This window comes from Athene noctua, chromosome 4 (assembly GCF_965140245.1).
Source record: "Athene noctua chromosome 4, bAthNoc1.hap1.1, whole genome shotgun sequence".
In the NCBI taxonomy this organism is placed as follows: Eukaryota; Metazoa; Chordata; class Aves; order Strigiformes; family Strigidae; genus Athene; species Athene noctua.
This window is the reverse complement of record NC_134040.1, coordinates 60,219,143-60,236,133: the sequence shown is the minus strand read 5'-3', so window position 1 is coordinate 60,236,133 and position 16,991 is coordinate 60,219,143. Positions and strand designations below refer to the sequence as shown.

General features: G+C 39.9%; 1 protein-coding gene across 4 annotated transcripts in view; it reads right to left on the bottom strand.

Annotated features, from left to right (window-relative positions):
- The window catches only part of PPP3CA (protein phosphatase 3 catalytic subunit alpha), a 197,851-nt gene that overhangs the window by 110,870 nt on the left and 69,990 nt on the right, over positions 1-16,991 (bottom strand). For all 4 annotated transcript variants that reach the window (XM_074905517.1, XM_074905518.1, XM_074905516.1 and 1 more), the window contains exon 2: positions 2,853-3,053. In XM_074905517.1, the coding sequence (XP_074761618.1) occupies positions 2,853-3,053 (201 nt within the window). The remainder of the gene's footprint in view (positions 1-2,852; positions 3,054-16,991) is intronic.

The window sequence follows — 16,991 nt, the reverse complement described above, 5'->3', positions numbered from 1 at the left end:
CAGATGCAAGAGGAGTCCAGATAGCAGAGGACTTGAAGTCTCATAGTTTAAGCTCTGTTTAGATTCATACCCACTGAACAGCAGCCCTGTGTAAAAACTGCAGGAATAGTTCACTTTGGTTGTAAACCAAAACTGCAGCAAATTATGCATGCACGTAGGTATGTATGTAGCAAACAATGGGAATTTGAGCTAAGGTTGGAAATGAATTAATCAGCAATACTTCAAAACACTTGCTAAATTTGAAACCAAAACGTATTAACCCAAAATGACAATCACATTGGTGCTCCCAGCTAACCACAGAGTAAGTTTTATAAATAAATGCGAAATAATGGGCTGTGCATTCCATAGTAGGGCTCTTTGGATGCCTCTCCCTGTTACACAAATCATCTTCTCCCTCAAATCCAGGTCTTCCATATAACCACCTTGTTTCACATGACCTTGCTCATAAACAGAACTCTGACATTTTTTCTGAGGACAATTATATCACCCCTTAAAATAAAAAAAAAGTGAAACTTCAAACTGAGGGATGGCTGCACAAGGCTTTCAAACTTTATGTTCTTGAACATAACATTTATCAAGTATACCACTGTACTAATCCACAGTTCTCTTACTTTAACAGTTACGCTCTTCTATCTCTTCTTTTTGAAGATCACCATCTCACTGACCAGCTACAGGGATATATTTCTAAAAGATGAATACATCTCCCACAAAGGATCCCATATTAATGATTTATGACTGTCACTCTTAAACAAGACTGCTTGCCATGTCTAAAAATCTAAAAATTATTTTCTTCTCGACTCTATCAGTAGTTTGTTTTTACTTGAGCTTGAAAAAAGCTTTCCTCTACTCCATAGTTATTCTTGGTTGCCTGTATACCTTGCACTTTCACCACATCATCAGTCAATTGATATTCTCTTTATCCTGCTGCCATACTACTCATATAAAGAAAATTGTCAGGCCCACAACAACATGCTTCACAAGCTTTCCCAACCTCCCCCTCACAATTTATTTTTTTCCTTCTTTTGATGATCACTTTCATAACTCCAACTTTCATGTTTGTTCATACAGAACATTAGCACTTCTCAGCTACCCTGCTAAGAAGCATTAAGAGCCCAGCTTTCCTACACTAGCTTAAAAGAGAGTAGCTACCAGTCACCCTGAAGAATGCTGCAGTATCACAATCACTGCGTGAGAATAATTTCAAAAGCAGGAACAAAGCAAGATGTGGGTTCAACCAAAAAAAGAATCAAAGACTTAAATTATACCAGTGTTATACAATGGGGTAACCTTTAGGAGATTAATCTCCAAACTATAATTCAGAATAATTCTGATACCTTCAAAAGCATTTAAGAAAAAATTTTAAAGAGAAAAATTTAAAAGAGTTTAAAAGAGAGCACATTAAACATGGACTTATGGAAATCAGTTGGGACATGACACATCCTACAGTCCACATTTCTCAGTAGATTAAAAAAAAATTCATGCTCCAAAAAAAGAGAACATCCACAGAAAAGTAGAATTTCCACATGTCTGTCACTCAGTTATGGACAAAGGTATTGCACCTCTACAACTTCTTCCATTTATACTGAAGTGTCAGTGAAAATGCCTGTAGAACTTTACTCTCAGTCAACTTGGGGGATCCTGTTATTTGTCCTATTTCCTTTATTCATCCATGAGCTGCAACATGATTGACATCTTTTCCATCACAATTGTATGGTAACATGACAAGCTAATTACTACGTAAAAGATGATACACATTACATCTCCAGGTCAAGATACAAACCCCTATTTGGATGTCATTTTTAAAGTTACAAGCTTTAATAACTTGTGCATCATTCTAGTCCAGACACTGTACTCTTCAGTTTCAGAGAAGGTTTCCAGAAAATGAAGGCTCTGCTACTTCTATTGTAGTTTTTGGCAAATGCTACTAGTACTGATAATAAAGACTGGTAACTCTACTTCTGCAGCAGATAAACTAATTTCTTTTACATTTGTCAGGGTTCTCCAGAAACAAAAGTGACAGAAGGACCTGCTTTCTTAAACAAAGTTTTATAGTTTGGTTTCATAGTTTAAGACGCCTGGAAGTAGTTATCTTTTGCCCCACAGCTAACTTTCTATGCCACAGATTGATTTCTGGCCAAAAACGTATTCATATTCAATAACAACAACAAGACAGGGGAGGAGGCACTTTAAAGCAAGCAAATGCATTCACACATTCAGAATGCAGTCAGAGGCAGGAGACAATTAGAGAAGGAAATTCAAATATAAGGCATTTCCTGAGGATTAATGAGTGGGCGGTAGTGTTTGATAGTCAAGGGCAGAATGGGTTCTGGAACCAGCACAATTCATTAAATTCCCCAGGCAACACAAACTGGGATTCTGCCTTTTTTTTTTTTTTTTTTTTTTCTGTACTCGTTATTTTCCTTAGCATTAATTAAAATTTCCATTTACTCTGACACTATTGTTCCTTCAGAGCCCAATACTGTCTGTATATCTGAACGGCGCTACTATGGTAAATGACATCAATAAAATTATGGAATTAATACCTGGCGTAAAAGGCCAAAAAACTTTTCAAGTTTAAGAAAGTTCTTCTAATCTTCTCCTAAACCCTAAAAATGTTCTCTACCTTAGAAACAGAATGGGTTCAGCGGATGAGATCCTTTCCTCTAATTTACAAGGCCTTGATGGCCTCCATTATCCTAGTGGTAACAGACAATTTGAGAATCAAGTATTGAAGAGAACAAACGATTTTCAAGCTGCCTTTCAGCTCTTTAGAAAGCCACATACACTAATGCATTACTTAACATGTCCCAAACCAGCAACCATTGCCTCCATCATCATAACTTCATACTAACCTGTGACTGGTGCATCTATGTCCAACAAATTTTTTTCCTGGCGGAGAATTGAAGCTCCCTCTGTTATTATTCTCAAAGCAACGCTCTCTTCCAGTCTCCCTTCTTTCATAAGGTGTGCCTTTAAGATATCCACACGAGGTTTTCCATCATTGTCAAACACTTCCTTTGCTGTGAGCCGGTGACTTGGAGGAAATGGGACAGCTGAATGGAAAACACACAAAAATATCAGGTCACTTCTTACAGCAAAGCCTCTATTACTGATAATGACACATTTCAAAAGACATCTCTGCTGGAAAACAACGTTAACATGAATTTTCAACTGCCTCTTATAATTTGTGGTTTAAATTGCACATAGATTATCAAAGATACCATTAAAGCACATGTATCTTGCAGGCTACATTATTCACACATGCAAGAACAACTAATTCATGCTGATAAAATAATTCAGAGTAAATTCAGGCCATGTTTACAAGTAGATACATTCAAACAAGCCCCCTAAAATGCACGGGAATATCAGGGAAATAAGGGAATAGAGCTTAAACTGCTCTAGTAGTACTAGAGAACATTGATATAATGTTCTCTTCCATTAAGAGCATAAAATGCACAAACAAGTGCAGTATTTGATTTCTGTGCATGGACGTGCATAGATACACTCCAATTAAAATACTAAAATCCAAGACAGACACCTCTCTAAGGACTCGGGGTAGGGGGTGGGTGATGTCTTCCCTGTACAAGTAATAGTTAGCTATGTGAGATACATATAAAGCTCATCAAAGTGCGCCTGAATGCCAAACAGACCACTCCACCAAAGGCAGGGCAAAGGATGTATCAGACTGAAGTTGGAAATAAACGAATAAATAGGCGGGTTGCCCTAGCAACATGGCATCAACTAGTGAGCCGCGTACTGCCATCACATAAGGTCTGAGGCATACAGCAAATTTCAGATGCTCCTGCTCTCGCTCTTGTGGAGCCAGCTGGAGCGAGAAGGCTCAGAGGTGATGCTGTCAGCTGCCGGGATGAGGCTGGAGCATTATCCCAGCTTAACCCCCTTTCCCTTGCAGTTCAATCAGAGTGGCATTAGGCACCGCCTGCCTCGCCAGCCACAGGGTAATTATACTGATCCCTACCACAGCTTCGGGAGGGTCAGGTTATTCAGGAGCTCTGAGCAGGGAGAGGAGGTGGCTGCAGGGCTGGTCTCAGCTGGCCGCATCTGCAGGTCAACCCCATCCCTGCCAAAGGGACTTGTCTCCCATGGAGTGTCTTACTGGCAGCTCTGCCACATCATGAGACACAAAACCCTAATGCAGCAGATCAATATATCTGTTAGCTTCAATTTTCTTCTCATTTCATAATCAGAATACTTCAGGAACAGGCCACAAATCACACGCATCCTTTAAAGCCCAAGCCAAGAACTCTTCACTTACACTACCAGAAGTAACAGAGCATATAATAAACAATTTCACCTTGTGCAGTTATTTTCCACTGAGACTTTAAACACAAACATCTACAGAAAATGGGGGGGTTTGGCTCAATTTTGGGTTTTTTTGCTGCCCCAGATCCAGCAGTCCACTCACTAAAATAGTCTGTTGGGGATGAACATCTCTGCAATACACTGAAGCCCAAGTGCTCTCAGACTTAAAAGTGGGACAAAAAGGAGAGAAGGTGAAAGTTTATGATGTCCCTGACACCACCAGGATCCTCCTGAAGCAATGACACCTATAAGCAAAGTGAAGTTAAAATACAGTCCTTGGCCCTGGAAAGCCCTGCCACAGATCTGTGATGATCTCTCTCAATCGACAAGAACTCCCTGACTGCTTTCAATTAGTTTATGTTTTGAATGGTAATTCTATCGTAAGAGGTAGGCTGTTAAAGACCAAAACCTCACCCTGTTTTTTGCAGCTACTGCAGTTAAACCTATCCCCATGACAGTCACAAAAATGAGGTTACATGCTTTGTCAATTTTTCACCTATACCTGCAGCAGATCATCAAAAGCAAGATGGCTACATACATGAGCTATAAAAAAATCTTTATGCAACACAGAAAAATAATCATCATTGCAAGGAAAAGGAAGGTGAATGACAACTCTGCAGTTCTCTAAGCCCCCATTCTCCTTCCGGAAAAACAAACAAAGCCAAAAACAACCACCCAGACAGCTAGCTAGTCCTAATAGTCCTGTATTTCCTGCATGGAGGAAGGAGAAAAGCAAAAAGTTCTTACTTATCTCCAGTCAGTTTGGCTGGAAGAAGCATGTACCATTAGCTTGCATTACTCTGCAAGACAACTGTCTCTGTTCTTCCCCAAAGGTGTCACGGTGTATGCAGCATACTATTACTTTGAGGTAACTACCATATATGCATGTATGCTGAAAGAAATTTTTACTTTTAGAAAGATAGAGCAAACCAGACAAACAATCAAGAAAACAAACGCCATTAAGTGTTACCTGCTAATTAAGAGAAAAATATGGTCTATGCTGCTGCATGGTAAGAGCTCTGCAGGCAGATTTCCAATGTACCACTGACTAATTAAAGAAAAAAGATACTGTTCCAATAGCAGATGATTAATGATTAATTAGCAAAAACATGAGTGACTGAGTAGACCACAAACTGCATCTTCCATTATGAGATTATTAATTTTGTATGTACACATACATAGAGCTTCCACAGAAGAACAACATAAGAAATGGTTATGTTCATGCGGGGGTCAGTTAAGCATTATTTTTTACTGGTCTCACCCACAAATGCCTGGATCAACCAAAATCCTTTTATAAACATAACAAACATTCAATTTCCATTGCTTTACACATATAGCAACATCACCATCTGAATATACAGGTATGCATCAGCTTCTCCATACCTGCTTTCTTTCTCCACTTTTTTAAACCCATGCTATTAGCACTTTCAAAAATTAACTCTCTCACTTCTCTTTATTTCATCAGAAATAAAACTGAGAGCCTCATCAGACAGCAGCTGTGCACACAGCACACACAACAGGGAACAACATGAAGATGGGAGAAGAGACCACCAGGGAGAAGCAGAAGGAGGAAGGACTGGCAGGTTGAACTGCCAGCAGCAAGCTCCTCACCACTGCCCAGGCTCAGGGGATGGTTTGGGTTTTTTTAAAAATATGTGGGAATCTGTATTAAGCAAAGGACATAAAAAAAAGGGAGAGGCAATAAAATCTGCATGTACATACCACATGTATTTTTAGGAAGTTTAGTGACAAATCCCACTACAAGACCACCACTACAAGACCACCACACAAGAAAGTCATACACAGTTAACCGTATTCTGTAAAACTTAAAACCTGGTCTGGTCTACACCTCCATTTACATTTATTTCTTTGTATTTGCATTAAAAAAAAACCAACCACAAAAAATCCCAACCAACTATTTACCATATGAAGTACTACTGTGGTGGTTGGTAATAAAACACAAAAATCAAAGAAACAAAGCTTTAAACTCTTTACCTCTGTCAGTAGCATCCTCCCGAGATCTGAAAACACAAGAAAATATTCTTCAACCACTTACTGTTGTGGTTTTTTTTTTCTCTTGTGCTTTCAGGTCTCTTGAGCATGTTCCAGCAAGTGGAGAAAAGATCAACCTGCTCTTTTACTGCTCTTGCAGGCTCTAGCAAAACCCATCTTGCCGTTAACACAGCCACTGCAAAGGTCAGACACATCATTACTGTTTCTCTCAAATATTAAGCAGCCTCTCTAGAACAAATAAATAAACCATAAAGAGCTGTGCTTAATTAGAGTGGACCATGTGTGCTCATATAAATAAAATACAAGCATGCAACAAAGCAAGCATTATATTGTTTATATATTATTCATTTTAAAATGAAGCTGTACACTAAATTAATACTCTCAGAGGAGGCTGCCCATAAGAAAAAAAAACTATCATCAACATTCAAGTTCCTTGCAAATTATCTCACTTCTAACCCTTATCCTGTAACTTTATACAACTTCTGCTATATGTCTGTATGTAACTATTTATATCACACCATACTTTTATGAAAAATAAATGCTTTCTGCTTCATTTGTAGGGAAAACACAACAATAATTATCACCATCTCAATAACCCAATGCATTGCATTTGTCCAATGACAATTTGCAATTCTGCATTTTGAGAAACATTTGCACTTTAGCAGTGGTTAGAGCATAAGTTATTAAATGGGTCGACATTTACTCTATGTGTGCAAAAAAAGTTAAGTCACACTGCAGCTTTATTTTTTTACATCTACTTATTCATAACCTTCAGACTTGGTATACATAAAATTTTCTCATCATCTCAGAAACTCCAACAAAACTGTATTTTTTAAGCCAGGAATATTTTTAATAGCTAACTAACACTTTCTGCAGGTTGACTTTGAAAATCTACCCCTATTTTACAACATGGTTCAACACATGACATATTCTTGGCCATTCCTGCTGAACAACATCCGTACCAGAGTATTTACTAATTAATCAGAGTTCTGCATTTCTGTACCACGCCCTGTCTGACCAAAGCTATGGTCCAGGCTATAAAGAAGCAGGCAGCAAACAACTTTTTCACCTAATAGCAATAGTAACACCTCATAATTCTGAGCATGTTCCTGTACAGTTGCCTACAAATTTCTGGCTTACAGGGCTACTATGAATCAAAAGGGAAGGAACGATGAATTTTTTTTTTCAAGAACACTACTTCCTTCAGGTGCCAGACAGGAACAAGGGTCGCTGCCATCCACAGTTGCCAAGGAGAACAGAACAAAGGGAGCTTAATAATAAGAGTTTAACATGTTTATTGATGATCTAGATGAGGGGATCGAGTGCACCCTCAGTCAGTTTGCAGATGACACCCAGTTGGGTGGGAGTGTTGATCTGCTCGAGGGTAGGGAGGCTCTGCAGAGAGACCTGGACAGGCTGGAGCCATGGGCTGAGGCCAACTGGAGGAGTTTCAATCAGGCCAAATGCCGGGGGCTGCCCTTGGGCCACAACAACCCCCAGCAGCGCTACAGGCTTGGGGAGGAGTGGCTGGAGAGCTGCCAGTCAGAGAGGGACCTGGGGGTGCTGATTGACAGCTGGCTGCACAGGAGCCAGGAGTGTGCCCGGGTGGTCAAGAAGGCCAATGGCATCCTGGCTTGTGTCAGCAATAGCGTGGCCAGCAGGGACAGGGAAGGGATCTGACCCCTGTACTCGGCACTGGTGAGGCCGCCCCTCGATTCCTGTGTTCAGTTTTGGGCCCCTCACTACAAAAAGGACATTGAATGACTCGAGCGTGTCCAGAGAAGGGCAACGAAGCTGGTGCAGGGTCTGGAGCACAGGTCGTACGGGGAGCGGCTGAGGGAACTGGGGGTGTTTAGTCTGGAGAAGAGGAGGCTGAGGGGAGACCTCATCGCCCTCTACAGCTACCTGAAAGGAGGGTGCAGAAAGCTGGGGATGAGCCTCTTGAACCAAGTAATAAGTGACAGGACAAGAGGGAATGGCCTCAAGTTGCACCACAGAAGGTTTAGACTAGATATTAGGAAGCATTTATTTACAGAAGAGGTTATTAGGTGTAGTAATGGACTGCCCAGGGCAGTGGTGGAGTCCCCATCCCTGGAGGTGTCTAGACTCAGGTTGACATAGCGCTGAGGGATATGGTGGAGTTGAGAACAGTGTTAGGTTAACAGTTGGACTAGATGACCTTCTAGGTCTTTTCCAAACTAGATGATTCTGTGATTCTGCAAGCACAGAGCTCAAAGTGGTAGGCAAGGGAAAGGGCGCTGCTAAAAACACTCAACCACACAGGACACCAAATTCTCATGTGACAAACATTCCCCTCCACAGATTTCCTCAGGCAACATGTGGACAATGCTTTCATCTCCATGAACAAGTTATCTGCCGACAGATTCACCACGCAAACACATTGGATGCTTGGGATCTTTTTTTAACCTACACATTTTTTCTTAGCAGGTATTTTTTAGGAGTACCATACAGAAGGTTGAGTTATTTAGGAAACAAAATTTCTTTTCTATATAAAAATCTGTACTATAGCATTCATAACATGTTCAAGTTCTTATTAGTTTTTTGTCCACTTGAATTTTAGACAGGAAAACATGCCTCTACCTGGTAAAAAAAAAAAATCAACCCACAACTATTTATGTAACAGCGTAAGACTCAAACCAAAATTTTCTCAGTGGAACCTGTTCTAATGTTTTCTAACAAAAACTATCAAGTTTCATTTTACATTAGCTACTGTCATTAGAGTAAGCACATGCGATGTAAAGCCTGCCTAGAAGCTACTCCTGACTCCAAAACATCACTAGAATTAGCAACCCCTTTCTGAAAAATCAAGCCGCCTTCTACCATTTTAAGACATGATGTATTTGAGGACTGTTTTTCACTAAATCTGCTCACTGAATGGTGAAAGTGTTTGAAAATAAAATCTGAAAAATAAACTAGAAAATAACAAGAAACTATGAGGATTCCTATAGAAATTTAGCATTAATTTTTACCCATGGCCAAGAAGTTCTTGCAGTGCAATCAGAAGTGCCCACAGCTGTATCTGTTTAAAGATGTCATTAAATCAGTGTCACTCAAGAACACGGTATGCTGCTTCACAGAAAACTGAGGGTTCCACTGGGTGAGCTAGTCAATACTACATAAAGAAACAGTCCATCAAAAAGGTGCTGTTGCATGAAGTCACCTTAGTGTAACAGCATGTAAACCAAATTAGGAGCAGACAAGAAGGTCATTCCTCAACAAAGCCCACATATACCAAATTTAGAGAGAAAATATAAAGAAGTTCCTCTGACAGATATCTCAGCTGACAGCATGGAAAACAGGTCACCTGAGAAGAGGTACTAACACCTGTGATACAGAAATAACCATGATCAATAGACTTGCCAGTCACTTGTAAAAATGGTCAGTATTTACCCAAGATGACAGACTCCTCTTCATGTAACATGGGGGGGGATATCTTTCTCAAAGAACAGTTGGGGGCAATAAAACCCACCATAACAGAGCTGCTTAATAGCTGTTGAAGCCATTAACCAATTCTAGTCCTTGGTGTTATCACCACAAGGTACTACAGGTTGGCAAGGAATTTCTTGATGTATGAGGGCTCAAAATAAAAAAATAAAAAAATAACAAGCCCATTTCTTCAAATATCCCAGCTCTGATTACTATTTTTAATATCTTCTGATATTTCGGTCCCAACTGGAGAACAGAAAGGCAGAACTGCCTCACAGAAGCTCACCTAACTCTGGACAGAAGCTATGCTAGGAAAGCGTTTGTAAAAGGAAGGGCTATGTCAATGGTGTAGCATTCCCAACATACTGCCAAGTTGTTTCCAGAAGCTAAGGCACCTACCTGACATGGCCTTCTACTCAGTACACTTCACCCTTCCACTCCTCATGTGACATTCCCCACCCTAAGCCAACTCATTTGAGCACACTGCAAGCAGTCCTCATGTAGCATAACTCTGTGATATCTAAGGGAAGCAAATTCTTCACACAAAACTTCTTTTGAAGGATCTGAGCCTCAAACCTGTGAAGGAAAAATTAAATCTCATCCCCTGTAGCACCTTGTTACTTCACAGGAAAAGGCTGCATCCAACTGGCTGCAAAGCTGGGACTGCACATTGTGCCAGAATTTATTTCATTACCTCTCAATGATGCAGGTAAGTTTTGACAGGATGATGTTGTCTGAACTACCTCTGCCATTTCAGTGAGTATACAAGGATCTTTTTGTAAACAGATGAGGCACAGCAGAGAGGAATGGCACCAAAAGTCAACATTAACTTGGAACCACAGAACAGGGATGATATCCTGTAATTTCTGTTGAATTACCCATCTAAGGTGTGCTGGGTTGACCCTGACTGGATGCCAGATGCCCACCAAAGCCGATCTAACATTCCCCATCCTCAGCTGGACAGGGAAGTGAAAATATAATGAAAGGCTCATGGGTGAAGATAAGGACAGGGAGATCACTTGGCGATTACTGTCACAGGCAAAACAAACTCCACTTGGAGAAATTAGTTGAATTTAAATATTACCAGTCGAAATCAGAGGAGGATAATGAGAAGTAAAACCAAATCTGAAAACACCTTCTTCCCACCCCTCCCTTCTTCCCGGGCTAAACTTTACTCCCAAATTTTCTACCTCCTCTCCTCGAGTGGCACAGGGGGATGGGGAATGGGTGTTGTGGTTAGTTCATCATGTCTTGTTACTGCTGCTCCCTCCTCCTCAGGGGAAAGACTTGTCACACACTTCCTCTGCTCCAATGTGGAGTCTCCCCCACGGGAGACAGTCCTCCATGAAATTTTGCAACACGAGTCCTTCATAAACTGCTCCAGTGTGGGTCCCTTCCACAGGGTGCAGTCCTTCAGGAACAAGCTGCTCCAGCGTGGGTCCCCCTAAGGGTCCACAGGTCCTACGAGCAAACCTGCTCCAGCGTGGGCTCCTCGCTCTACAGGGCCACAGGTCCTGCCAGACAATCCTTCTCATGGGGTCACAGCCTCTTTCAGGCACATTCCCCCGCTCCTGTGCGGGGTTCTCCACAGGCTGCAGTTGGGCATCTGCTCCACCATTAACCTCCATGGGCTGCAGGGGGACAGCCTGCCTCACCGTGGGCTTCACCACGGTATACAGGGGAACCTCTTCTCTACTAATTAAAAAAAATGGGTCTGTTTGAAATATCAAATTGTAGAGTATGTAGTTATTTACTAACAGCATTCCCAGAGTATCTTTTGGCCAACTACTAGAATAAGCAAACAAATCCTACCAGTCTTATAGAGCACAAAGCAACACGTGCACCTATAAAATATTACAAAAATATATCCCTTCCCTGTGTTTGAGATCATACGCAAGTATCTTTGACATTTATTATCCCCTCCTGTCCACAATTTATGGATAAAAAAATAACTATGAAATAAAATAGAAAGGAAAAAAATCTGTTTAACAGGAAACATTCCCAGTTAGGACCAACACATACAGTTAAAACTGGAAAATGTGATCGTAGCTTCCTGGCCTCATCAGCAAAGTTTGTTTTTCTACTTTTTGTGTTACACCCACAGTTTTCCATAGGCCTCCAACTGCATACTGTTGAGCTTTGTTTTTATTAGCTTTTGGAACAGAGAACAATAATTATCCAGAGTTTAAATTCCTTTATAGGAACAATTCATTTGGAGAAAACAAAGTCAGTGAAAAAACCCTGTAACAATGGAAAATACCAAAGGTCTTCCAAGGCTTAGATAAGGAATCAGGCACACTGCTCCATCTCCCAAAACACTTGAGTGATGGATAGTTTCTTTTCTATGGTAAGACTTCACTATTGTTCTAATTGGAAGAAAGTAGGAAGCGATTGCATGTGAAATTAATTCAATCTCTTGGGAAAAAAATAATCTATTCTAGGATCTGAATAACCTTCAGGTGTCAATCCAGACTTATGGCACCATTTTCTTCTGACTTTCTGGTTCAACCTACTTGACACTACCAAATTTCAGTCTCTTATCCAGCAATGTAGCTAAAAGGGGCACTGCAGACAATTCCTCACCTAGAAACTGAAGTCTTACCAAAGACCCTCTCACATCTTTTGAGCATAATGGAGTACCATTACCAAGTTTGGTCAGAAATCAGCTTAGTTGAGGTTTCCCTTCTCCTTCCCTTCTCCATCAGAACAAGGTTTAAATACAACAAAGACTTAACTTCTAAAAACTGACCACTATGCAGAGTCTGGCATTAGTCACACAAATTTGTTAAAACCAGTCCTAGAAGGAGAGATGAGGAAGCACAAGTAAAGCATCCTCTATTTGCAGATACTCTGTTTTCTAACACTGCTTAAATGTTACGTTACAGAGGCTGCTCTGCTTAAATGCCAGCCTGCAGAAGTTGCTTCCTTGAACGAGAAGCACCAGCTCACCTCTTGCCATTACCAGAAAGTCAGCAAGCTATTCACCAGGCAGAGAAAACTGGAATTTCTGCCAGCGTTACAAAGTAATCCTTAAAAAAAATAAAATCTTACATCTCAAATTTAGGATATTTTGGCATCTAGCGAGCCATACCTTGCCCAAAGAGCCTGCAGCCTACAGGGCAAAGACAAGAAGATAGGGACACTAATAGAGCATTGTACTTCACTGCGTGTGTTTTCCAGGGTCTAAGCCGCTAACACTTGGCCAAAGGACTTGCAAGTAGCATCTCTGAATTGTTTAATTTTTAGTTTATTTATTTTTTTAAAAAAAGCAAACCTTGGGGAAACCTTGGGGAAAATAAACAAAAAATTCCAACACCTTACCTAAGCCAATAAATATCAGGATGTGAAGATCATTTAAAACATTACTCTGAACTATTCCATGTGAACTAAATCAAAAAATCATGCTGATTGTAAATGTTAACATGGTTTATTATTTTGCTGATCATGAGACATGCAGTAAGTAGCAGATCTACACCAGCACTTCATAAATCAATCAGACAAGGCCAAACCAGTATAAATTAAAGCCTTACAAATATAAATATGTAGTCAATATGTATAATATGGACTAAGTGAATCAGGAGCCAAATTAACCTTAAAAAGTAGTTGGAAACAACAGTTGATCAGGTTTTTTTGGTGTTTAGGTTTTGTTTGGTTTCGGTTTGGTTTTTTCTTCATACTTCCAAGCAGCTTTGCTTGTTTTAGTAGAATTTTTGCTTTTGACAGAAGGTTTAAATCAACATACTTCTGCACAACTAAATCTATACTGACTCATACTAGGTTTATGCTGTATAACTGGCCAAGCCATACACAAACTAGTGTGAAAAACATCATTTCAGTATTACACTAAAACGGAATTCTGCTTGTTTAGACATAATCAATAGACAGGAAACACAGGATAGGCATGAAAAAACGTACCTGATTATATAAGAAAATTAATTTGTAGCAAATTATACCTAATACCAACTCATTAACAGTTCTTTCTTGTTTAGGGGTCAGGTCATATACCTGGAAAAACACCAATATGAAGAGGTACTAGTCAGTTTATATATTCTTTTTTATCTGCAGTTTAACAGCTATAGATACCAACAGTCATCACAGCATAGTTTGGCTTTGTCTAGATTAGGATTTAGGGACATACACATCATGTTACATAGAGTCATATTAAAAAAAAACCAAACCACAAACCACCACAGTCTTTACTAAATATCCCGTTTCAATAACTGGCTTCTGCTGGAACTGAACTTTTAATCAACTCAGCACATGCTCAGCACAATCAGTTTCACCTTGCCTTGTATCAGAGATACTTCATGCCTGTTCAAACTAATACCCCAGTACAAACTAGAACTTTTAATAGGGAAATTCAGCCCTTCATTTTCAGAAAGGTCACAAGCAGAAGGCAAAGGATATGCAAAGCCCTCCATGGGCCCTATAAGAAACAGTGCCTTTCACTCCCAATGAAAAGAATTGAAACTCTTCCAGAACATTGTATGAACCAATTTCCAACAACTAATTGCTCTTCACTTCAACAAACTCGAAGAACTAATTTTCTTATGACATTATTACAGTTCACATAGATCAATACTAAAGATTATGGACCACATTCACCACCACACTATGCTGCTGTAATGCCATTAAACGCATTCTTTCTAATCCAGCATTAACGGATCACACTGAGCTCTGAACTGGGTTCAGCCTGCTCTCAATGTCTAAATAAAACTTACTAAACCAAACCCAGTGACAATGGCATAAATCTGAAGTAATGTGGCTGTGAATCAGCTGTGGTATTTTTGTTTGATTTTCATGGCTCAAGTCTACCAGCGTGTACACCACAGAGCATCCTCATGGAAATTCTGCTTTCAACTCATCTCTAAAGCATTTCCATCAACTAACCTGGACTGCTGTAGAAAGTTGTTTTTATTTTAAAAATAACACATGCAGGATCATAAAAAAAACAAGTTTTATAGGGCAAGTTTTTATTGCTTGGACCATTACATACTTAAATAGACTTGCCTTTTTAAAAAAAAAAAAAAAACACAACCTGTTTTGGTTTTTATCTGGGTATACATGGCAGCAATTGAGTTTCAAAGCCCTCAGTATAAGCTTCTAGTCCTGTATGTAAAAGGATATTTAATAAATAAAAGGAGGATTTGGATTAAAGGTGCTTTTATATTTTTTGTAAACCATATCTTCTCTCAAATCTCAACTGCTGCGTAATAAACGTGTTGGATAAAAATAAATCTGTCTAAATTTTCCATTTTGCTGATACTCTCTGAAACATCCTGTTCTTAAGCAGAATACTGGAGTTTAAAAAAGCAGCTTTATGAGGCTATGAGAGAATCAGAGACCTGTGCTTTATTCTCAGATCTGTTTGTGTGCAAGCAATTTAATCTTCACTTGCTGATAACTACACCCACAGAGAGAACTCAGCACTGGAGCTCTCAGTTGTCATCTACTGGCATATGTTAGGCATGGTGGTTCTGTGAAGGATGTCTGCATGGAGATCAGCACGGCACAACAGGACTTCCAGCATCCTTTCCAAAAAAGCCAGCGGACAAGCACAGCTACCAGAGAGAAACAGAGAACCCTCTCATCTGCTAACGGCAAGGTGGAGGGAGGTCCTTTCAGTCACATCTCAGGTCTCAAAATCCCTTAGTCAGAACAGGTCACTTATTCATTTCAGGATCAAGAGACTTCAATCACCCAGTAAAGCGCTGTGGCTGAGAGACCTTAGCTCAATACCACCTCCTCTTCTCTTGGTTAACATCTCAGCTATAGACATGTCCAAGTTGAGGTTGCTCCCTGACCAAGCCTGAAATGCTTTTCCATAGATGACTCAGAAGCCCTGGATCAAACAGGAGGAGAGGAAATGTGATGCTGCAACCTAGGTAGATGCAGGCACCAGGTAGCAGGAAAACTAAACTCATGCCTTCTGCTCCACAGACTGCTTCCACATTTGACATTCAGTGGTTGCTGGGCATAAAAAGATGGCCTCATCTGTCCTAAGGTCAGGAACAGCTTTGATGGTAGCATTCCACTCCTGCATGAGCAACTTTCCTCTGGTCCTTGGGAGCCTGAAAAAATTCTTTATGCTAAGCAGTTAAATTTTCAAGAGAAGATGAGCAAATTGTCTTTTCCTCCAAGAAGTAGTAATAGAGTTTCAGTGCACCTTCCCAGAGGTGAGAAATTTTACTCCTCCTTGAACTGAAAAGTTTTATTAGCCTGGGATGCAGGTATGGTTACAAAATTAAGGGTGGAAAAGAATAGAAGGACAACTGTGCAAGTTATTGCTGCAGCATGGCAGGATTGCAATGTGCATACATTTATAGAAGTTATTATTAGCAATGAATGTGAAGAAAAATAAAATCAAGATGTTTTCCACATAAGGAACAGTAAAAACCAAAAGTGGAAAACAGGACTTGAGTGCTCTAGCAAAGATCTCAAGTCAGGTTTTCTGTAAGATTTCTGCTTATATATGAAAGTAAGAGAAGTCAGAGAAGCCACAGATGCTATTTCTCATGGAAATATAAAACCGGATCCATTTACCAATGGATTGCAAATGATAAAACTAGCCTACACATTTTCATCGGTTATTAATCTCTCAAGACCGTTTGCTCACTGTGGTATGAAGGGATGAGCTTATCTGTAAGGTTCACCATAATTTTTTTATTAAATGACCTTAGTAACAAACAGGAATTTGTCCATCTGAAATATCATTATACTGACATTACTGATATAACTAATATAGCTGGCCTACTACATTATTGCCGTAATGAAGCAAAGCAGCATAAGCCAAAGCAGGACGTAGAGAAGCAAATGATAACAACAACCTATACCACGAAGCCATCCAGCATATACAATCCATGAACATGCCACTCATTTTTTTTCCTCCAAGTGCTGTGCTGTTTGTTAGATGCATTACTTTATTTCTGTGTATCATCTTGACTCAAGGAAAACAACTCTGACTTAAGTTAAACATGGCAGTGTTAGTGCTTTTGTTCAAATATCAAGGAGCTAGTTCCTGCTACTCGTAAATGAAAGAAGCATCTTTCCAAGACTGAGTTGCTTCTCATACTGAACAATGGGTTTGCATTAAGCGTATAATAAAGACCCACAGATAAAAGGCATACTTCACAACTCAAATGAGGGAGCACAAGGCGGCACAAGGCCAGAGAATTCACTGGTTCTTGCTTCATGCAGATCTTTCCACC